Below are 24,978 nucleotides of genomic sequence, written 5' to 3'. Positions count from 1 at the left end.
AGTTTACCATTTATAAAATCTTCGCTTAGGTTTGCCAGAACTTGCATTTAGGAAATAAGCCATTTCCATGCTCAATTCTGAAGTCAAGTGCATATGATTTTATCTGGGAAGGAGGCATCCTGAAGCATTTTCTTCGAGAACATAGGCAGGGCTGGTTACTGAGGAAGGGAGAGGAGTGGGAACTGGCCAAGGCAGCAGGGTCTGGAGAGAACTGAGGGCCGACACGCTCCCTGTTTTCCTCCCTGCCTCTGATGACCCCTTTCGGTCCTGGACTCTAATGGCTGGGCAAGTGGCTCCATGCTCCACTTAGCGGAGAGCTCTCAATGTCTCAAGCACTTCGTCCTGTAGAAATTGCACGTGATGAGCTGGGTTTTGCTCCTAGTTACTTAAGTTGTAGTCCAGGGCACTGAATTCATAGTGCTGTACATGAGGATCTCAAAAAGGTTTGATCCTCGTGATTGTGCACTAGGTTTTTCCATGAAATCATCCCTTGGTGACTTGTGCAAAGTATCTTGGTAAATACTTAGCTTGGACTCAAGCCAAATGCCCCAAACAGCAGCTCTGGCCTAAATTCGCCTTGTTATAAACACCTCTATGCCTCATCTCTCTTCTGTCTTTATGTTTAGCTCTGTTGTATATGGAGCAACAGACACTGGGATAAACAATTTCCTTTTCTTTACCCACCAGAAGAGGAAGAAGCACTCAAAGTGCATGTATGTTATTTAAATAGGCACCTTTCTGATCCTGATTATTTCTTCAGGAATAGCTTCAACCTGTTTGTTAAAACAGGAAAGGCTGCCGTAGTCACATGCCGCATTTCTTTCCTAAGTTAGTTACCAGAGTCCCTTAAACTTCCCTCCAACAGCTCCTAACTCTCAATGCCAGGAATTTGCTGGGAAGTTCCTGCTCTGAAGGAATTTAAAAATAAAGCAGAATAAATAATAATGAATATGGATTTTGGAATAACACAACCAGAAATGTAAATCAATGGTTTATTACTTCCTAGTTATATAATTCCGGACAAGTTTCTCAACCTCTGGGAGCTTCAGTTTCTTCACTGGCAAATCAGGCTTAATGTCTGTTAATAGTTTATGAGAGTTCATTGGGCTAATGTATTTAATTATTTCAGATTTTGTATTTAATTGTTTCAGATTTAAATTAAATCTGTAAGTTGTTTTTCCTCCCAAGGGAACTGATTAGCAATCAGAATCACAAAATGAGGAAATTCTGCAGAGCGAACATAAGCCAGCAGAGGTTGAACAGGTTGGGTGTTGGGTGGCGGTGGTGAGAATCAAGGTGTCCAGAAATCACCTGGATGGAAATGCTGCCAGTGCAGGAAATCAGGTCTAGCACCAACTGATGCAGGGCTTTGCAAGTCATGACTGAAAATGACAACAGCTACTGCTCATTTAATAAAGGCTGGTTAGCCCACTAAAATTCAGACCCAACATAAAAAGGGTCTAAAAAATTGGGCTGAGTTGTATGTGAAATTGATAAAAATAATTCATGTAAAGATGACGGGAAAACTTCCAGGCAGGGATGCTGATGCTACAGTTTATTCTTCAAAGTATGAAATACTTGGATTTGAAGAAAGGACAGATGGGGACTGGATGACATGCGTTCAGTAATTGTCTGGTTTGATACGATACAGCACATGCCTTTTCTCTCCCTCTTTCTCTCTTAATGGAAATCTAGGAAGATAGTGCCATATTATTTCAAATTGCAGTACTTTATAGGGGAATCACCCATTTTGGGCAGATTTATTGCTCTCTAAAAATTATTTCAGTGAGGACAAAAACCTGGGCAATTCTGCAGAGCTCAGTGTTTTTGTTTCCCCTACTGGGTGCTAATAAGGGGCTTCTGTTGCTTTAAGAAACATTGGCTCAGAAAATTCTAAGCAAACAAAGATATTCTGTTTTGCAAAGAAATTTCTCTTATATTCAAGTATGCCTAATTAAACTATTCAGAGAACATTAAAGATTTTATTGATCTTCGGTGTCTTAGGTATAATTACAAGGTAAGGTGTCCTACTCTATGCTCGTCATCAGACCTGATAGAAGGGAAGGTGATCAAAGAGACGGAAGCAATTATTTCCTCCTTCCAGGAACTCAGCATGGAAGGAATGGAACAAATCAGAGGGTGTAAAGACTCAGAAACAGAAACGTGTGAATCCTATGTGGGATCTTTCACAGGGTTATGTCTGCCACAGAGAGACTGACCTAGGAAGCTTGGGGGCAGCTAAGAGACTGGGGAGCAGGGAGAGGTGTCGGATTGAGAGGCGGGCGTTGCAGCTCTCCTTTTGCACAGTGTGGTGGTGGCCTTGCAGTTGGGAGAGTGGGGGTGAGGGGAACAAACTACGGGACGTGTGCAGAGTGTGTTTGCCCACTAAAATATCCTCTCTAGCACAGACCCTGTAGCCTGTTTCTCAGAGGCAGTCTAGCACGGTGGATGAATCTTTGGAGTCAGCCCTCCTGTTAGCTGTGTGGCCTTGTGTTATTTCCAGCTTCTCTGAGTCTCAGCTTCTTTGTCTATAAACTGAGGACAATAATGCTCTGTACTCCACAGTGTTGTTAAATGAGCCAACACACTTGGATAATGCCTGGCTCATACACATGCTCAATAATGTGAGTTTAAACATAAAGGTAGGTTTGTGCTCTATCTGAATTTTCTAGGTAACAGAGCTTTGAAAAACACTGCCCACTAAAAAGAAACAAAAATGGCACTTGTTTCCCTAAAATTCAGCAATCCTTATGTGACACTCAGGTTCTGTAGCCTTTATATCATTTTTAAACATGGCCTCAGTGTACACAAAGTATCAATATGATGATGCTTAGAAAGTCAATGACTTCAAAATGCATGCATCTCGCCTCAGATTCTAAATTTAAACATGGATGTTGATGTTATGTCGGCAAGCATTTCAAAGGCTGTCTGCATTCCCTCTTTATGGCCTAGGCTATCCAAACACATGTTCTAAAATCAAAACATAAAGCTTCAGACTCTTGACCTATTTTAATATTCTAATCTCACTCCTTTTATTTTTGACACCAAGATACAGTTAAGAACGGACTGTTTTTGACATGATGATGAAAGATATTTTTCTCCCCTCTCTTTAAACATGAGCAGAAAGTGAAAATGCAGGAAAGCACCTTGTCAGAATATTGACTTATTGGTGTAGAAATAACATTTTGTACTGAAGAGCAGTTCCTTAACTTTTGGTCAACTGTCACCACCTTGCACCACATTCCAGAGTGTTTGGAGCTTGGACGATGAGAAGACTTGACGAGAAGCATTAAAAAAAAAAAGTTTTTCCTTCTAATAGAATTGTTTATGGGACTTCCACTTCACTCACTAATGCTCATCTCTACACTCTAGTGTTACCAGAGGTCCAGATAATTGTTCTTGCAATAAGCTAACTGTGTTCCACAGGAAAAGAAAAACGCTGAGTGAGAAGGTACTTTCAGGAAGGATGTTGAAAACAAGGGCTCATTCCAGGATGGCACTGCCTCTGAGCCCAGCACCCTCTAAGCATTTTAAATGCATAAGTAGAGAGTTTGCCCGTGACTGGATTTGCTGTGTTCTACAAGCAGGAAGAGCCCAGGAGCAGGACACCCTGGGGAACCCCCTGACACAGCCTGCTGTGGCCCATCTCAGGCAGCAAACAACTGTACACTTTTAGCTACTTGGGGGACATTTAAAGTAGAGCAAAAAGGTAAGCCAAATGGCGTATTTGTTCCAAGTTCCCTTCTGAAGAGATAAAGAGAGAAGGGAGGGGATGAGGTTGGCAGGAGGCTGCATGTGCCAGGAATGGTGTTGCTTGGAGCAGGTGGACAGAATTTTCCCATCAGTTTTCCCAAAAGCTTAGGTGTCACCCTACTTGGCTCCAGGCACTTCAAATCTGGAAAAGGCGGACAGGGTTGGGTGAAAGAGCTATCGGGACTGTCACTGGCAATGCAGTGAGGAAGACTCCTGAGCCTGTTAAATGGTACTGGAGACAACAGATTTTTTCCCTCCAATAGAGAAAGTGATTCACTACTTGAGTATCTGTTTATTTTAGGAATTCACTGGCATCAGACAGGCTTGTGCTTCAAAAACAATTTTTTAAGGCCACATACTATAGGATCACATTAATATGCAATGATTAGGCAAAGCCATAGAGATGGAAAGTAGATGGAGAGCGACCAACGGGAATGGGAGTGATTGGGAACGGGTACAAGGTTTCCTTTTGGGATGATGGAAATGTTCTAAAATTAGGTTGTTCTGATGGCTGGACAACTCTATAAATTTACTAAATATAACTGAAGAAAAACAAAAACTCCAAATACATAAGTACGTAATCTACTTTACATTTTCCAACAGCATTTTACATATAAGGGAAGGAGGCTCAGAGTTTATGGGATCTGGACCTCAGTTCTGTCCTAATTTGACTCATGCCACTCTTCCAAGAGCCTAACTAGTGTAATGTGTGAAAGTACAAAATGCTCTCCTTATAAGGAACTCACGCTCTACCTGTGTGGACAACAAAACAGGTAAACAAGGCATCTTTTTATTTAACAGTATTCTGTGGCCAGGCACTTATACTTAGAGAACAGGGGTGTGTGTAATAGGGACCAGCTATATGGTACAACACAGACAGTATGCTGCCAAAGGTCAAAGATTAAGGCGATGTTGGGCGTCATCATGGAGGCTAGTGAGAGAGAGGAAAACACTACTGAATCCCATACAGTAAGTATCACATTGCATTCCTACATGGACTGTCACCAGGGGTCCTGGTGGTTTTAGCTTAAAAAAGCATGTTATATATGCTCACATATGAACTAGCAATTCCAGGTGAGGTCAACACATGTATCCCCAGAGAATTCTACAAGTACCTTTCTAATAGCTTTGTTCATAATAGGTCCATATAGAAACAGCCCAAAAGTCCATCAACAGAAAAATGGGCGAATTGTGACATATTGAGACAGTCGGATACTCCTCAGGGTAACGAGTGAACTGCTCCTACATGCACCTGTGTGAGGGATCTCCAAAGCATACTGAGCAAAAGAAGACGGACACGGAAGAACATGGTTCCGCTTATATGTAGTTCAAGAACAGGCTGATGAGTCTATGGTGAGAGAAACCAGAGCAGAGATTGCCTTCGGGGGTTGAGGGCTGGCTGTGAGGAGGCACGTGGGACTTGGCTGGAGGCAAGAAATGATCTATGACTTGATTGGAGTGGTGGTTATTCTGGTGTACATAGTTGGGAAAACTCATTGAACTGCGTACTTAATGGCTTTGGAAATAGAAAAACTGTTGTTTGAATCACGACTATATTCAATATAGGCTAGTCGCACGGCACAGGCCTGGGGTCCTCACCTGTCCAAAGGGATCTTAGTACTGACCTTCTATAATGAGGCAGGGTGATGAGGAACATGATCATGGACAGAAGTGCTCGGATTTAAAGGGAGACTCGTTTGAGGAACTATCAGCAAACGCTTGACCCGGTATCAGGAAGGAACTCCCAGCATGCCTAAGCGCTGTTTCAGGTAGAGCTCCCATCAACCCAGAACATGATGCTTCCATGTTTGAGGTTTCAGTACTTAAAACTTAAAAACATTTATGGAGATATTTCACAGACCATAAATTTCACCTTCTTGAAATATAGAATCCAGTGGCTTTAGTATATTCAGAATTATGTAACCATCATTACTATCTGACTTTAGAATATTTTCATCATTGCAGAAAGAAAGCCATCCTCATTAGCCGTCACTCTTTGATCCTCGCATGCTGCTCCCCGCCAGCCCACACACTTAGGCAGGCATTAATGTCTATATTAATTAACTTTCTGTCTGTATGGATTTGCCTACTCTGGTTCACCCATTTTGTAGCATGTACCCATACTTCATTCATGGCTGAATAACATTTTCTTGCATGGATATAGCAGGTTTTGTTTAGTTATTCATCAGTTGATGGGAATTAGAGTCCTTTCCACTTTTTGGCAATTATGAAAAATACTTCTATGAACAATTTGGTGCAGTTTTTTGTGTGGACATGTCTCCATTTTTATTGGGCAGATACCTAGGAGTAGAATTGCCAAGTCTTATGATGATTCTCTATTTAATATTTTGAGAAACTATTAAATGATGGAAAAATTGTTTTCCATTTTTTTACTTTCCCACCAGAAATGTATGAGAGCTCCAATTCCTCTCCAGCCTCTCCAGCACTCATTATTGTCAATCTTTGTGATTATAGAAGGTCCTGAACTTTGACTCCTTTTCTGTGGTATCAGAGCACAGAGAGGTGTATGGTCATTGGGGCGACATTATGTTAATGCCATCTTCTACTCATGCATCATAAATCTTGCCCTGGATCGGCTTTTGTGAACTCCTCTCACGTCCTACAATCTCTTGCACATGGGGTCTAGGCTCAGACATCCTCCCTTTTATCAACACTATATAGCAATGCCTTCTGAACCCTTAGGCTGCGCCAGTTTCCTCCCAAAAGGAAGGACATGGGTCTAGTGACCAGAACAATGCTTTGTTTCAACTGGCAAGCCACAAGGACTCTGGATCAGTGTTTTCAGTAATAAAAATAACTAACATTATTGAGAGTTTATTAAATGCCAAGTATTGTTCTAAGTGCTTTTACATGAATTATCTCCTTTAGAGTGTATCCCAACTCACAGCAGGGGATAATATCAATCCCTGTTTTACAGAAAGTTTAAGTAAGAAGCCCAAGGACAGACCAACAGGAAGCAGAGTCATGCCTGGACGTACACAGGCTGAGTCTAAGGCCAGAGCTCCAATCTCCAGTGCAGCATGGTTTCACTAGTGAACTATAACTGACTAAGCTTGATGGGCCTATCTTCTTCACCATCTATTCTTAGAAACTAGCTCAGACCTTGGCTCATAAGAGGGACTTGATAAGTAGAATGAATGAATCAAACTAATTTGTAGTATTGAAGGACTCTTGTTCATAACCAGAAAGAACTTGTCTTGCTTAAAACAAGTAATTCTCTGTGTGTGTGTTTCCTCTCTTTCAGCCTTTATTATTTAAGCTCTTGTTTTTCAGCAAATTCTCATTCTACTCCCTTATTCTGTAGTACAAATAGTACCACTTAATTGCTGACATTTCATCTAATTGCAGAGTAACAGATTGTAATGGATTAAAGATTTCACAATACAAACATTTGGCCTGCTCAGAGTGAGGTAGGAGTAAGACAGAAGGTGAAAACATTTAATTTGAAGAATTCACAAACAAGATGATAAAAAAGTGTTCCAAAACATATGATGAACTCACCAGAAAGGATTACATTGTAAAAGATCCAGATGTGTGAAAAAGGGAGGACCCAGCAGAACAAGACATTCCCCCACACTGATCGCATTGCTTCCCCGGCACATTCCTCTTCGCTATTTCAATATGAAACCAGATGCAGACAAGACTGCTCTTGCTTGGCACGGAGAAAACCAGTAGTGACTGTATGGCATCTTACTACACTGAGACAGGGACTGCAATGGCGGGACGGGGGGTGGAGGTGAGGACTTGATAATATGGGTGAATGTTGAAACCTCAATGTTGTTCATGTGAACCCTTCATAAGATTGTATATCAATGATACTTCAATTAAAAAAAAAGATTGCTCTTGTCTGTATTGTTTTTCTCATTCCTTTGTCTTCTATTTGTTCCCACTTCAGCTTTCACCCCTTACTTTCTGCTCTGCCAATCGATATTCATGAAATCCTTGCTTCCAAACTTCTTTGCTCTGCTTTACTTAAACTCAACTGAAAACTCTTCCTTATGTTATTTGAGTAAAAAGAAAAGCTAACATCTACTCCCATTTCTATTATGACACTACATGTAACAAATCTTCCAGTGGTAATTTTTCCCATAGTGACCCACTTGAGAGACCATGTAACGATGCTCAATGCTCAAAACATTTAGGTCAGAGTCAGAATATAAGTCTCGTAAGAGCATCCACCACATCACTTTGCCACAGTAACTAATACTATTTTATTGCATTGGAGTATCAACTCATAATCCATCCTTGGCCTAGTTCATGGCCATTCCAATAAAATTTTCTTTTAAAGACAAGCCACTATTGAGGGCAGAGAAAAGAATGTTTTGAACCCCAGGAGAGACTTTTGGAGGGAGGGACTAGAATTCAGACTACTTCGGGGTACCTTACAAGGCAGTGCACTTCAGAAAGCACTTCCCTGAAGGAACTCTTGGACTTGTGATACATGTGTGTTAAAGAAAATCCTCATTTCATTCTAATTTGTGCAACTAGTTCACTTGAAAGTATTTATTTCATTACCTTGGGTATTCCACGCACAGTGCTGGGTGCCAGGGATGGGGAGGTAACCAAGACAGATGGTGTTCTGCCCTCACTGAGCGTTAGGTAACCAAGTGGCGATGTGGTAGAGTAGAGAGAACGTGTGTCTGTGATTCAGACAGATCTGGGTCTACATATGTGCTCTGTTGCTTGTTTTCTGGGTGGCACTGGGAAAACTGTATTTTCTAATAAGTGCAATAGGGATGTGAGGAGTTACCTGTAGGGCTGCTTCCAGCGTCAGATGAGAAGATGTGAGAAGGGCACTTGGCAGAGTGCTTGGCATGGAGGTGGGTTGGGCTCTCGTCTTGCAGCCCTAGTCCTTGGGAAGAACAAGTCCTAACAAGCCTTAGTGACCTGGTCTGGGGTCATCAGTCTGATCTTTATGGGACGAACTGTCACTTAACTACCTCATTTCACCCTATTTCTCAGGGTGTCTGTTGGGGCTTCCACCCAGCTCTTCCCTGGGCCTGTCATCCGCGGGCTTAGCTCTGTAAATTCGCTCTTCCTGAACTTGTTGGTCTGACTTCTAGAAGCATTTTCAGTTTCTCTCTGCCTATCAAATTCTACTCAATCTTAAAGACCAGTTCACTTTTCTCAACTCTTCAAAAGAGCCTCCCTGTGAGCACCTTTCCTTCTTGCTTCAAATGTACAGCCAGCTTAATTTATACTTGGTATTTGGCTCTTTGTGAAGCTTCCTTTATTTCGCATTATGAAATTTTGCTACTATTATCGACCATTTCCCATATGCAAATTCTTATAATCTTCTGTTTTATATCCTTTGCAGAGCTAATTTCCCAGTTATTCAATATATGTTCTGAATGAATGGATAGGAATCTATATTCTACTTGATGAAGAATTTTTTTTTAATGGAAAGCAAAATCCCTCTGCCTTCATTAAGTTCATCAGCACTCATGGTGAATAATAACATGTTTGTGTTAATTAGTACCTTGGAATTTTAGGGCTTTGTATACTGGGCAGAAATTCACACTGAGTATTTATGAGATACTATTAAGAAGAGACAAAAATGCTATTTACTATTTCTTTTGCTATGTTACGTACATTTGCAATGTATTTGAGAGGAAAAAAATATATATGCAGACTTTATATGTTGTCAAAGCAAATTAACCAAATGTTAAGATTCCAAAGCTGAGGGATAAATAGTTTGAATCAGTTTGTTTTATTTTTTCTTGCACTTAAATTGAGTTTATAGCTACACTTTGGGGCTGAAAAGACAGACTGTTCAAAGAATATGGTTTGGTGGAATGGAGAGAGTGCGGGCGAGGTTTGAATGTCAGCTCTGGCATTGGCTGTGTGAACTTGGACAAACCACTTAACATTACTTGGGCTTCAGGGTGGCTTCCCCCTCGTTTTGCAAAGCAGCTTTAATAATGCTGATTTTGAAGAATGAGATTTTTGTTCGTGTACAGTAGACTCTCAGCAAGTGGTAGCTTTGATTATTATTTGTGTCCATTGCTTAGGTAGAGAAAGTTCAGGTGAGATTTAATGAAGATGGACTTGGGACACTGGGGCGTGGGGCTGGGAACACAAGCCTTTGGGTGGCGGTGGCTGTGGCTGTGAACGGGAGGTCCGTGCAGTGTGTTGGGTGTGACGATGGAGGTGCAATGGAAGGTCCTCCAAGAGCATGTTGAAAGTGACCAGTGACTCTCCCAAAACTAAATTCTTTAAGTTAGTCTAAACTTGTATTACTTTTCTAGGAAATACGGAATACAAAACAAAACGTATTAAATTTCCGTTTAGAAACACTGTGAAGTGAGAATTTTGTTCATACATTTGTGCCTGAGAAGTCTTTTTAACTAGAAAGGTAATCAAATTACGGGGACATTTCCAGTTATTTGCTTTTTCCTGTGATCTTAGAAACCGCATCGTGAAGCAGACAATACTGATTATGCATAACAATGCAGTTCTAATTGGTGAGATTCTGACCGAAGACTCAGAATCACGTAAACCTCAACTGTGGCCACAGGCCGTCACAGAGCCAGATGCAACTCCACTTCTGTAATTGTGTAAAAGGAAGTCATTAACCAGGTCCCATAGACTCTGAGCCAATATGTCATGGTCTTAATATATTAAAAACAATTTAATACCACTACATCATATCTACCGTTACAAATCAGACTAGGTATAAATTCTACTTATGATAAACTTAGATTTTGTTCATATTCTTTGAATTCTCCTTGGAACTGATTCTTTCCCATTTCCTCTGGGTAAATTTCCATGTTGCAAGCAGAGGCTTATAGCTTTAACTGAATTTTAGCTTTAAATAAAAGTTAAATTAAGCTAAGCCACCAGCTCTCTGTGCATCATGGAAACAGAATGAAAAGAAGGTTACAGGAAAGAGATACTGAATAAACTCCCCCACCAAAAAAAAAGTAATGAGAAAAACTACTATCATTTTCATGACCATTAACAAAAATAATAATAATGATTTTGCTAGGCATCTATACTGCCTCTCTTCGTAAAAAAAAAAAGCAACTAAACCATTTTCACTGTTTGGCACTAGGATATCTTTTTGAAGGGCTTTCAGAATATTCTAGACTTCATTTGTAAAACAAGAACACAATGACTATTACTAACATGGATTTTAAAAAGGGAGTCTTGAAACATCTTTCATAGTGTAACAAATACTTCTCCCCACTCATCCACCCATAACGATGCTTGCACACTCACTGTGCGCTCGCCTCTGTGATCACGCTTGGTTTCACAGTAGGGAGCAACAGGTATGGCCCTGCTTGCAGGGAGCTTACAGTCTGATGGGGAGGACAGACACGGCACAAGTAACAAAACAAACAAATACACCTTCCTGGAAGGTCATAAATCAAAGTAATTGTCTTTGTTGCATTTCTTTAATGTGATAGATCGTGAACGACAAGGAAGGTTCCTATTGGCATCCATGTTTCACGTTCCAACAGTTAACCTTTGATAAGGATTTCCACTCAGGGCATTGATTTGCTGTGCAGAGGTTCTCAGAGGGCACGAGTTACTGTCTGCCTGCTAAGTAAGCTCAGAGCATCAGTTCTTTCATGATCCTTAGATGTAATGGATGCCAATAGGAATAATGACTTTAACCTATTCCAGAGAAAAGTCAAGGAATTGACCATTGGAAGCTGACAAACTTCTATTTGATTGAATATGTATTCTCCAAATGCTTTTCTCTGAAGTAAATGTTTTTCTAATTAGGTTTAAAAATGTGAAAATTTCTTGCAAAATTGATTTTCTATTAAGGCTCTAAAGTAGTTTCTCTTCCCTTCTGCTTGGGTACTAATTAAATTATGTCCTAACTTGTTTTAATTTGGCAATCAATTTTTTTTTCCATTTGCACTAGATTACAGAATCTCATTTAGAAATCACTCTTTAACTAATTCTGCACAAAGCAGAGGTGATAGACTTATGCTCTAATGGAGACAAACCTGGACTGATCAAGTCATGAGGAAGCCTTGCTCAAGAAAATAAAAAAGACTTAGTTGTACCCTGGTGGTACCTATTTCTTATGCTGTCTTTAAAGATAAGAAGCAGTAGTGGAAGGCATGGGGATGACATGTACATTAAAAACAAAAGGAACCAAATGCTAAAATGAAGAGTTTAAGTTGTTTTTAAAGAATATACCTGATGCGGGGGCTCAGGACAAAGATAATTTCTAAAATGATCATTAATAAAAATTACTTTAAAGAAGAAAAATGGAGTCATAGCTATTAATTGTAACATTTAAAGCAATTAAGTGAATGTTTTAAATTAATGAATTATTCTGAGTATGAAGTTTGGTTTCAAGTTTGAGGAGTGGGTGGCATATTTTTTGAATGATTAAAAAGAAAAACCTCAAAAATTCAACATAGCCTGAGACTGTACATATGAGAAGCATTTTGCAAATGGAAAAACTGTATGTACTGATTATAAAGGATGGTTTTTGGGGCCCTAGACTGCAAAAGGGAAAATGAAGAAACAGTTTTATATGTAACTATCTCTTGAAACTCAGAGGATATACATTTCTGTCTTAAAGAAACAAAAGAAGAGAGAGGGTTAGCTGTGTGCAAGGTGAAATTGCATCTTTATCTATTGGGAGGTGGGCAGATGGAATGAGAAAGAGTGGTCAGTCATGCAACATTTAAAAAAAAAAAAAGGCAAGTGAACTTAAACTGGTAAGGTGGCTTTGATTGTGTTAGAGAAATGTTATCAAGTCCGAATGGAAACCCCACCAGAGATGCTTTTACTGGGCACTGGCACCTACCAGTGGGAACTGTGTGTTTGTTAGGGCTATTTCTGGCATAGCTTATCTCTTCAACACCCCTATGTTTTAAACATGGGCTTAGTAACTTTCAGATAAGGCTCCTTCCCATTTTTCCCTAAATTGCTTGCATATTTAATTCATCACTAAAATAACACATAATTATATAACTTATATAATTGCTTTATCATCTTATGACTTCTATGTTTTTCAACTTTCTGGCAACAAAGCCTACCCCATTCTATCAAAATCACAGGGCTGGATCTTAGTGGGCTGGATTTAAGCTGTTTAAATCCAAGTCTCTAACTGAACAGACTACTATTATTAGTTTAGTGTCTAGATTCCAAAGCTGTTTGTTGAATTCCATTTTCTTAACTTTGGTATCTTTCACTCATTGTGACATTAAAAAACAACAAGGCTAGATGAAATCAAAATGAAAATCATGAATAAAATTGTTCATGTAAAATAGAAAAACAAGTTCCTTAAAATCATAAGACCCAAAGTCAACTTAAGACTTCAATTTATTCACACAAATATAATTTTCAGCCATTAATGATGAGCATGAAAAGATAGAGCACATACTAGTGAATATAAGTAATTCGTCATTTATAAAATGTAATTGGAATCTGGTTTATTATGAGGAAGTTTAGACCTGGGTCTAGTCATCCAGAGATACTTTATAGGCTGGACATCTTTTTGTGAGGTTTCTGTATCATGATAAAAGGAGATACTCAACTGAAAACTAAAAATTACTGTTCCCAAGTAGATGTTGAAGAGAAAAGGCTCCAGAGTTTAAGAATGTAGTTGTAGAATTATTTCCCATTAAAAACTTTCAGAGAAAAAGAATGGAGAAGTACAAACGGATAGAGGGAAAAGAGTAAAATGAATAGAGAGATGAAAACACAAGAAAGAAAGAGCACAAAAAAGGCTGGTGAAGAAGAAAGAATGAGATCCCTTGCCTGTTGAATACTGACCACATACCAAGCTCTATGCTGGGTGCTTTATCCTATTTAATCTGTAAAATAAGGTGATAGATAATATTGGGCCATTTCTAGATTACAAAACTAAATTTTAGAGAGTTTGGGTGACTTGTACCATGTCTCTGAGTGAATAAATGGAATTGGTCAGACGTGGAACCCAGGAGTGCTTGATCTTAAAGACAGGACTTTTTCCAGAAACCTGTCTAGTGGGCAAATAAACAAGCCAAAGACTGGAGAGAGGGGGGAAAGTGAGACAACACTATACTCCATGGAGGCAGGAGCAATGTCTGCCCTCTTTAGTTTTTCTTTTATTTTCTTCTTCTTCTTTTTTTTTTTTTTGACACACCACAGTTCTAGGAAGTTAGCAATGTATAGTAAGTATTTGCAACATGAGTATTTCTGAATGAGGTGACAAAAGTCTTAGGGAGAGAAGACATGATGGAAGAAAGAAATAGAGAGCAAGCAAAGTGGCGGGATTAAAAATGTGATGCTGTTTGGACAGCCTCCCTAATCTTTCAGATCCTAGAGTCAAACCTGGCTGCTCAGTGTCAAGTCTCAAACTCGCCACGTTCAAAGTTTTTAAGAGAGGAAAACTGCTTGATGCCTTACATTCACTTAACCCAGGGAAAAAAGGTTTGCTAACTTTTCTGAAACCCAGTGGAGTGTGATCTTGGGATCCCAGGCCACTTGCTAGCTACAGGTGGAGGAAAGGAATGTGAGCTGTGTTCTCAGGACAGATGGGCCTCGTGAAGCCAAGTGGGTCCTCACCTGATCCGCACCAACAAGCCAACCAATAGCCAGTCAGTTAATACAAACCTATCAGTTAATAAATATCTGTGGTCTCATTTTGTCCCCCAGCAGCAAAGAATTTACACAAAGTCAAACATGTCAATAAGATAGAAAAACTCAAGGAAACAGCTTGCTATTTATTTAATGATGAGAAACATGATTGAATGAGTAAATGTTTCTCTCTTCATACAAATTTATGAATTTAATATTGGATTTAATATTGATATTAGTCTGCTCATAAGGAAGAACTACTTACAAAAAAAATTTTTGTTAAATTTAACAACTCAATATTATCCTTGGGTGGTTCTTGAATAGCCACAGTGCAGCTAAATCTATTTCAATATCCAAGAATCTAATGTTGACTAACTTGTTTGGTTAAATTAGGCATATTTCCTTTCAAGAAGAAAGCAGAGCTTAGCTCAAATAATTTTGACTCCTTTTGTACAACCAAATAATAATTTTAGGGTAGTAATAAAATTCAATTTCCGTGTAGCGATCAGCAAACCTGCTCTAAATCTTCACTTTGTTACATCGGTCACAGAAAACCTTAATGAGAAGATTCCTGGGTGATAGGCTTGCTGAGTTCCTCTGAAGGCTTGGGTCACTTTCTGATCTCCCTGGTGGCCCCACAGTGACCACATGTCACAGAATCCTAGGTGTCTAGGGATCCTAAATGATGGAGGCCCTCAGCAGCCCTTTGGCTAATTATAAACACATGTCAGGGAAATGTCTGGAAAAGGAGTTGCTTTAGGAATTCAGAGAAGCTAAGAGTTATCTGCTTTTTGACTATTGGCCTGTTGACACATTCTCACAGAAAAACCCCAGTGCCAAGCCGGCCTAGCATAATCAAATCGAACTGATTATTATGTAGTTTAAATATACTAAGGATATTGAACTTCCCTTTTTAAGTCACAGAAGAATCCTGGGCTAAACTATTAAAATGGGAAAAACAATGTGAAGAGTACTATAAAAATGCAAGCCATTTAAAAAATGAATTTAATATCAGCCTTTGCAAATTACATTTGATGTTTCACCCGTCATGCTCTGCTCACTTAGGAGAAACAATGAACTGTCTGTGAATGAGGACACAATCAAAGAAAAAGTGCTATTTTATTTCTTTTTAATAGCTACATAACCTCTGTAGAAAACACAAAATGATTGCAGAAAAATACAAAAAGGAGAAGATGATTTTTCATTGTCCTTTTAAAAAGATAGATGTGTGTGTGCATGGCATTGTATAAGCTTTTAGAAACACACAGTGTGTGTGTGTGTGTGTGTGTGTGTGTGTGTGTGTGTGTGAGTGTGAGCATGTGTCAATCCAAGGAGTTATCTACAGACCCAGTGCACAACTCTCTCTTTTCTTTCAAGTAAGACCCAAGAGACCTGTATACTTTTTAACAAGGTCATGCAATCCCCTGGCCCTATTTTGCCAGCTGTCAGCAGCTGGGGGCGCACATCACTCTTTGTAATGACCGTCTCTCAATAGGTTATTATGTGAGCAGCAAGTGGCAAGTACAGCTTGTCATACTGGAAATGCTAATGCTTTCCTTACCTCTTCCTTCTCGGCACTCTGCAGATCACGCCACTCCTCCGTTACGTGACCGAAATCCACTGTGTTCATGGGGACTTTAAATTCCCCAATGATGTCATGCTTGGAGAAACGGTCAAAATCATACACCGCCATCACAAGTGTCTTGCCGCCCAATTCCGAATATGGCACCTAAACAAAAAGAGACGTGGGTGAAATATCTGGTCACAAATATGCTTAAATCATGTTATTTGTTTATAGTGTTTAGATTTACTGTTAGATACACAGGACAGGAAGATAACTGCTCTTTTCTTTTTTTTCTTAAATGGAATCATTTGACTAACTGCTTGAGGCTTATATTCCTTGGGAGAAAATAGGGATTTACCATAGTGGTTTATCATTTTATCCCAAAGTTCTAGAAGCTGTTAATTATTATTAATAATGGATCCTATTATTAGTCATGTTATAAACACTTCAAGATTAATACAAGAATAAGCCTAGCCAATAGCACTTGGTTGTATAAATAAGTTCTTGTAGAATGTTTTGTCGTTATTGTTATGATAAGTTATATTGCCAGGCTGTAACTTACTGAGGATAGATACCTTGTTTCAAAAGTTCTATGAACTCCCTCCAGCCATTTGGATGCCAGTTTAATGGAGCAGGGATTAGAAAAGGTATGCTAGAAGTCTGAAAGAATTTAAATGAAATTCACAAGGTGCCTCACCTACTCCTTAAAATAATTTAGTGATTGACAAGAACTGACTAGAAAATTAATGTTTTGAATATCAGAAATGCATTATAATACAGATCTTGAAGTTCATTCTTAGGTATGACACTCTTTAGGATGAATGGTGGCAAAAGGCCAAGAACTGATGAATTCTCCAGCTGTTCAGATATATCTGGGACAGATGCTATGAGCTGGGATGTTTATTAGTGACATTTTTAATATTCAGGGAAAGCAGTGCAATCCAAATGAGCCACACTTCAGTAACTGGGTAGAAATACCTAATTAAGAAATTATTTAGACTTGTATTGAAGGTTTGATCAATTTCATACACTTCCTAATATTTTATCAGTGTAAATGGTTGTCTTATGCTCCAGCAAACATATCTCAATTAAGACTGTATATTAAGATGAGGAGAAAAAAAATATTTGACAATATATATGTATATGTATGTATATACCAGAAATTTTAGTTTTTCCAAAGAGTTTCTGTTTTCTGTCACTTATTTGTCATCTATTTGGAATCTGATTAGAAAATTGAGATTAAAAATGAGGCACAAAACCTTTTCCATTTTAGAAGCAAAAATAAACCCAAGGAGATGAATTTGAAAGGGAGAAATAAGAAATTTTAGAGCAGTGATAAACTCCTGAAAAAATTCAGCTTACGTCTGAAATCTCTCTAGATGTTTTGGTGATTGTATTGAAATACTATCATTTAAAAATCTGGCTTTAGGGCGAGGCAGGCCTGGACCTGGGTTTATCCACTGTCCAGCTGAAGGGCGTGGGGGAAGTGAATGAACTTCACCTTTCTCACCTATCAAACACTGATAACAATGCAGCGTACGGCACAGGACAGTGTTGGCACAGTCGGCACATAAAAAATACTTAAGGTTTGAATGATTAGTGGCTCCTTCAAATAAGAGTTCATTTGGGGGAAAAGAATAAGTATTTCTTGGGACATGTGGAACTCATGTTAAGTGGATTTGAACTCAATTTTAAAGCCCATATATTTTTTAAACTATCATACTTATGTTAATCATTCCTATATCATAGTGCATTGGCATTTCAAGATGCATAATCTATGATGTCTACTGGAGAAATCAACCAATTCTCTAGAAAAATCTTGTAAATGAATCAAAATATATCACCTTTTGGATTGATAGTTTGATCTACCTTCTTCAAATAAAAAGGAACCTAATAGAATTTTGTAGGCAATTTCAAAATTTTAATAATTACACTTTCTGAAGTCACAGAAATTACTAAAAATTACTAGTAACACATTTTTTAAAGAAATAAAACACAGGTGACTGAAAACAAAAACAGAGTTTCACAATATTATTTTAAATAATTTTAAAAAATCTTACTAAATTGTGGTTAGAAACTGCCGACCTAAATTGAGATTGATACATAGTCAAATAGAATGTGGTTACCAGTTGCAATACTTTTTAGTTTTATTTTCATCTCATGTTCTGTGGTATATGGGCCATAGTGATTAGCTCTGCATAAGCTGAATAGTACCAGAATGTTTTGACTGCTACTCCAAATTAACTATCGAGGTATAGAAAACTGTAGGTTTAAAATAGGATAACTGACAATACACTGGGGATTTTTGGCTTAACTCAAAAATTTTCAGAGTGAATAGAAAGACACTGCACTCTTCTACAGAACTGGAAACAAGACTTGAGGGCATGATGCCCTCCGCTGAGGAATGCCTTTTGTTCCACCCATTTATTTCATACCAGAATATTTACTAACATGAGGCACATGCTATCATTAGGCTGGCTGAAGGATCAGCCTGCCTGCATAGTAAGACATTTCATTTTTCAGAAATGTATTGTTTTAAGTATGTATTTAGAAAACTTTTACATATTGATGATATCCACCAAAGCCGTTTTCACGCATGACTTCAAGACAAGGGCTACAGGAGCTCTGTGGGTGCTGAGGTGCCTAGGGCCTGCCTGACTTAGTATATGGCCAGAAGCCCATTTTGTTTTTGTTTGCCAACTGAGGTGTCTTAACAAGATGAAGGACACCAGGGAAGAGCCTAGAGTAAAGGAAAAATGCTAGAAATGCAGAAAAATAATCGGTTTATATTCCTTTTCCTTGATAGGTTAAGAAGAATGGTCTTAGAGCTTTCAAATTGCCTCTGTACATATAGAATTTTGCAATGAGAGTGATACTTACTTGGACCATTAAAACAATGGAACATAGCTTACTTTATTCTGTGATTGTGGCTTATTTTCAGGAACTTTGAAACTTAAAAAAATAGTTATTTCATTATTTCGTTGGCTTTATTTTAGATAGGGGGTAATGTTTAAGCCTATAGGCACAATTGAAGCCTACCTCCCTTTTTAACTGTAAATGATATCTAGCTGTACTTCAGTCTATATTCTATTCTGAAATGGCCAAGCTGAATCCTCCTTTGAGCAAACCTAAATGCAGTTAAGAATCCTCACTGGACTGAGGATAAGAATTTTAAGTATTCTGAGTAGAATCATTTGTCATTCTGAACAAGCGGATATGTGCACATCGCTGTCTGTGTCAGAATGAGATCAACATTTTATCTAAAATGACAGAGGAAGAGTTATTAGTAAGGACAAAAAAATACCTTGAACGTAAATTGCTCATTGAAGACAGGATTAAGGGTCTTGCGGTGGACTTTCGTCTCAAATTTCTTCTTTTTGTCAGGCAGCAGAAACACTTTCACGTAGGGATCGGATGTGCCCCCCATATCCAGGGCGGGCAGCTCTGCAGCCTGGATGATCCCCACCAGCAGCTGAAATGACAGACAGAGCGCAGTCAGCACAAACACTGCACAGTTTGAAAATGACTGATTCGTTCACAATGCTGTATATTGGGTTCCCCTTCCTCCTTTGCTTTTAATAAACTTTTATTCTCTTATGAATCTGAACAGAGAAGGCAAATGAAGTGAGCTCCGTAGACTTTAGAAACCCAATTATGAGACGTGGACTCTAGAAAGCCTAGTTTTAAGCACAAAAGAGGCTTTTAAAAGGTTGCTGATTAGAGTTAAATATGGAATTCATATTTGCAAAAGGATTGCAATCAAATAACTTCCCAGTTGCTAAAAGCCCTTGTGCATTATTTTTCTTTCCAGAGCATAATTTGTAAGTGGAAATAAATTGTTAAACAATCACAAGTCTGTAATTATAAAGTAGGAAATTTTTATTCTGAACCACAGCCTCAGACCAGCTAAATAGACATTTCTCAGAAACTGAGATAAAAATAAGATCTTCAAATTTCTGTCATATTTGACCTTTACTATATGCTGGCTACTTCTTGTTTTCATTTATAGTAAAACTATATATTAAGCTCTATGTTTAAATGTAGGACATGGAGTCAAAGAAATGTGCCTAAGATTCTGATTTTATCCTCCCAAACACAGCAGAAATCTTTTCATTTCTTCATGTCTGTTTTCTCAGTGATACATTCCTGTGCCTTATTAGGAATGCAAGTGTAGGCTACCTTGTGAATGTTTTTGCAAAGGACACAGAAGGTGTGAGTGGACTAATCTAGGTGCCCTGTCATCAGACATGTTGTTCCAAAGGACTGGTTTAGACCCATATGAGAAACAGAGGTAGGCTCTCTTACTGTTGTTCAAGGTAATATACTGTTCACTAAATGCAGTCGCATCATAGCTTTTCACATTAGAGCCTAAAATTTTGAGTCTGTGACTATTTAGACAAGAGAATGGAAAAGCAATTCACCTCTTTAAAAAAGAATAGAAGTTATTCGTTTTCTATAAAACTGACCCACCATATTCACAAGTATTCTTTGGCTAGTTGGCTCAGTTTTTAACCCAAATGCCCAAATGACTCATGTTTCCATTTTAATGCTTCAGTATCTTTGTGACATCAACATACAACAGTAACCATAGAGTGCTCAGTTGTAGGTATACAGAACAGACAGATGGTCAAAGAATAGCAAAAATAGACATCAGATTATACAGACGTGACTAGTAAAGCAAACAGTGGTCTCTTCATTTGCCAGGTTGGCATTTGGAATTTGATAGCAGTGTGAATAAATAAGGTTCTGTTTTTCTTCTCATCACTCTTTGCAGTCGGTTTTCTTTTGGTCAGGGAAGGCACCAGTGATACAGCCTACACTCTTTAAAACCAGATCATTTATATTTTGAGGATTCTTAGATATTTTGTTGATAAGGGGTGGGGTTATTTCTTTCAACCACCTCTGATTTCTGCCTGAGAAATAAGTATCACATTTCTCTCCACTGTGAAAGCTTCTCAATTAGAGTACATTAGGGATGTCTTTTAGTTCTGGTAAACAAATGTGTATGTATTTGATGACAGCCTTACTTATGAAGTTCCTCAGACTTTATCTGCCATGACTCATAGGAATTATTTTATAAATCAGATTAGCTGAGGACATTTGGAAAAATCAATGATTAACATTAAAAAAACTTTTCATCAGGTAGAATCTTTTACATCTTCAGAATAAGTACATTTGCTAGAAAGGGAACAGTAAACACACTCTTATATTTGAGTTGAAAAAATTCAGTGCTATTATTTTCTTAAAAATATCAGCTTATAAAATGATACTTCTAATACACAAAGCCAACTTATAACTAACCCAGGATGAGATACCACTAGATTTCTGCTGGAAAATATGAAAGTAAAATAAGTTAGTAGAAAAAATATTGGCTATGTATATAAAAGCAGGTTAAACATCTGGAAAACGTTAAGGTTAAGAAAACATAAGTTGGCCTTGACCTTCCTTAGAATATATAAATAATAGGAAGTTTTGGTTTCAACTCCTCATGATCAAATTTTGTAGAAATGACAGAAATGGCCTCAAATGATCTATTTAAGTAACTATACATGGTATACCTATAAATCTGTATAAATCCATACCTATAAATCTGCATGTGTAACCAACATACAACTTTCTAGAATGTAGTATGAAATAACTAGCCAGGACTGTAATGAAACTGATTAAGGAAAATTATTTTTTAATATGACCAAACATACCAGAATATTCTTCATGAGGGACCCTGTGGAAATCCAGAAAGTGAGGACATATTTTGAACTGTCATTTCCTAACTGAGGCTTGCAACTGCTTAGAGATCTCATGGTGAGTGACTTTGAACATTAGTCATCAAAACTGAGCATTGGTGTTTGTTTTATTTATCGTTCATTCCTCATCAAACTGAAAATAACTAACACATGTGGCGGTAATAGTAATTGGACTTGCATTTATCAGTTCTTCCTCACCCAAAGAGATGAGCGAAGCAAAACAAACTAGAGAGATAAAAACCCCTCGCCAGAGAAGGACTATGGCCCAGTGGTTCTTAAGAAACTGATCTCCCAATCAGCCGATTCCACTAATTCTTAGTTAACTTTTTATTGCTTTTGCACTTCAGAAGGTAAAAGGACATCTTCATCAATTTCATGGAACCTAGAAAGTCTTTTTGCGTAGAGAGATTTTTTAACATTTATCTTTGAGCTACCTGTGCAACAGGCAGTTGATAAAAGGTAGCTGCTATTATCACTCATCTCCGTGGCAGTTCATGGCTTTTGAGAAATTGAAGCAGTAATGCCGGCTTTGTTACCCTCTTGAGTTCCTTGTCACTTTGGGGCGGCTGTCATGGGCACCGAATCAAGCTGCCGGCCTTCCTTCTTCTGCTGTGTTAGGAGTTTTACCTAATATATCATCATATAAGACATTCTTACCGTTGAAATTCATGGATGACAATTATTTATCTTTCCTTATCAGACCGCTACACTATGTTGCAAAATTTTGGCTTGGATGGTAACCTAACTCAAAGGCCCCTCTCCCTGTTTGGATCGAGATCCAGAAATTCCAAGAAAGATTGTTCCAGCTCAGGCCGAGGCACCCGGGGAGGCAAGACTGTGGCTGGAAGCTCTCAAAATCAGGCTGACTACTTCAAGTTAATTGGTATTCCCCCTGCCTGCTGTAAGTGCCGTAAGTAGATGTAATCGGTTGAATACTGTGTATTTCTAATTACCAGAAGTTAAATTAGCAAGTAGGGGACTGCCTGTACTTAGAAATTATTTCATCAATAGGTTTGATAATTGCATTTTCCCCTCACATTAATCGAAATGTTTTAAGAAGTATCTTACTTCAATTTCTATTTGGTAATTTCAGAAAACAAAATGGAATTTAGAAGACATTTTTTTCCCCCTCAGACCTGGTTATTCTGGAAATCATAATCCAGTGAATATTGGAGTTTTCCCAGTTTCTCCTCTTCTTTGGGTTCTTCTTTTTCTTCCCCATCAGTCAGTCCGGTTTCAGCATCATCATCCTTCAGGGCCTGTAAGTAGGGAAATGGATTGTATGTGAATTCAAGGGAATTTTCATCAAAACACAAATTAAATTGTGCCTGTGATACTTCCAAGCTATCAGAAGCAACAAGCACTAAGATGCTGGAAATCTCATTTTGTCTGACACACATTCACATTTGCTGCTTACATAGTTTTAAAATTCCATTTGTGCATGGAATTTCCCCCCCAATCAGCAAGCGACATGGAAGCAATGAAAGAAGCCCCTCAGAAATATTGCAAGCAAAAACCGTAAATCTGTTGCAAAGAAAATGTCAACTTGGAGTATTATATTTGGCTCTGATAAAACTGCTTCTTTCAGAAGTGTGATAAACATGCTATGAACCAGGCCAGGTTTCACATTCATGTAGTTCAAAGAGAGCTAAGCTAAGCATCATGTAAAACATCATTGTTACATGCAGGGAGTAGTTTATGTGAAATGTATGGCCTTTTCTTGCCTTGTTTCCTATGAAAAAGAGGGTTGAGTAAGTGCTTCTCAGAAAACTTTAATTTTCTATGTTTCACATATACATTTATAATGGTTATGGAAAAAGAGGAAAAAACATGCCACCAGCAAATGCATGTTTAGAGAAAAATCTACCCCACTTTCAGTTTAAGTCTACCATTTCATTTTCATAACAGCTCCACAGAAAGCTAGGCTGAATTAAATTGATTTATAGGTCTATTTGATAGCAAAAGAAAAAAGGAGTTACATTAGCAATTTTGTCAGACTGAAACTGGTATAAATTCATTTTGCATTAACCAACAAAAATCATGATACTGAACTTTTAAAACTCAGTTTGGACTGATAGAATGTTCTTCATAACCTTAAACTTGAGTGTAATATAAATTGAAATACTAGAAAGCTCATTATTTCATTAAGTACATTTAAATGTTTCTCTTTTTTAAAAATAAAAATGTGCATTTTCTCATTTAGTGCAAAATGTTTGCTAAAAAACCAAAGGTTATACAGATTATAAATATTAGAAGCTTTATTTCTAGGGATGTGCACTTTTACTGCTTTAAAGAATTAGACAAACTAATTAGAAACAGTTACTATTCAAAATTTAAAAATGATGAAATGTTACATTTCCTGACCCCTAGTGAGGCTGAAAAGTTAAAAAAATCTTTCTATTAACATTTTTTTTTCCCTCTGGGAACTGCCTGTATATATGCTTTGCTAATTTTTCTGTCATGTTGTCTGACTCATTGATTTGTAGGCACTCTTTGTATTTTAGTGATCTCAACTTTTCTTTGTTATATATAGCAAATATTCTCTCCTAGTTTTTATAATGGCATTTTCATGCCATGTGTGTGTAGAATCTCACAAAAATCAGGGTACAGGGATGACGGCAGACTGCTTTATATCTCAGTCAAAGTAAAGGGGTCTTAACTCTTGTCAGCAATCAAAATAAATCTAAGAATTCGTGTACAACTCAAATGCAAGAAATATCACCAGGTTCAGAAAGTATGAGTCATCAGACTATATAGCTCCTGACGACTCTTTTCCCACCTCCCAGACCATGTGGTCTTTTTTCTCTGCTGAGAGAGAGCTTTCTGTCCACCATCCATTTACACAGAGACCCTCAAAATGGCACCTCCATCCCTGAATTGACAAGATTTTCCAATTTAGCTCTACCCAGCTAACAGCAATTTGATCCTAAAAAACTGAGACTTGATGGCATCAGTTAATAGAACTCATTTGGTTGGGAAGATATATAAACAGAGTTAAGCTGTAGTTAGTGATGTCTCCCCTTTTGTGCTTCTTGAATATTTCAGGAGCCTGCAAATGAGTTTGGAAAACTGAAAATGACCATTATTATATCTGTATAGAAACCTTTTCAAGGTTTAGCCATACACCATTTAATTTGGAAAGATTATTTTTTCTTGGATGTTTTGTTGAATAGTAAAATATTGATTTACTGGTAGCCAAAGGCAGGAAACAATACAATTATTTAAAAATTTATATTAGTCTTTTAACTTGAGGGAGGGCTCACTAAAGAGAAAATAAAAAAATGACAAGAAAAGATGACTGAGTTTAGTCAGAGACCTGAGGCAGAGAAAGCATATTGCCCTTTCCAAACCTTAGCTGTGTGC

The 24,978-nt window shown here is 38.0% G+C and overlaps 1 protein-coding gene across 3 annotated transcripts in view; it reads right to left on the bottom strand.

Annotated features, from left to right (window-relative positions):
- The window catches only part of SYT1 (synaptotagmin 1), a 528,661-nt gene that overhangs the window by 112,378 nt on the left and 391,305 nt on the right, over positions 1–24,978 (bottom strand). For 2 of the 3 annotated variants that reach the window (XM_036912315.2, XM_036912316.2), the window contains 3 exons: positions 22,752–22,874; positions 19,176–19,343; positions 15,869–16,036 (listed from right to left, as the gene is read on the bottom strand). In XM_036912315.2, coding sequence (XP_036768210.1) covers positions 15,869–16,036; positions 19,176–19,343; positions 22,752–22,874 — 459 coding nt within the window. The remainder of the gene's footprint in view (positions 1–15,868; positions 16,037–19,175; positions 19,344–22,751; positions 22,875–24,978) is intronic. The other variant, XM_036912317.2, reaches the window with a different exon arrangement.

The sequence above is a fragment of the Manis pentadactyla genome, chromosome 10 (genome assembly GCF_030020395.1).
Source record: "Manis pentadactyla isolate mManPen7 chromosome 10, mManPen7.hap1, whole genome shotgun sequence".
Taxonomy (NCBI): domain Eukaryota; kingdom Metazoa; phylum Chordata; class Mammalia; order Pholidota; family Manidae; genus Manis; species Manis pentadactyla.
This window is presented reverse-complemented; position numbering and strand designations above follow the sequence as displayed.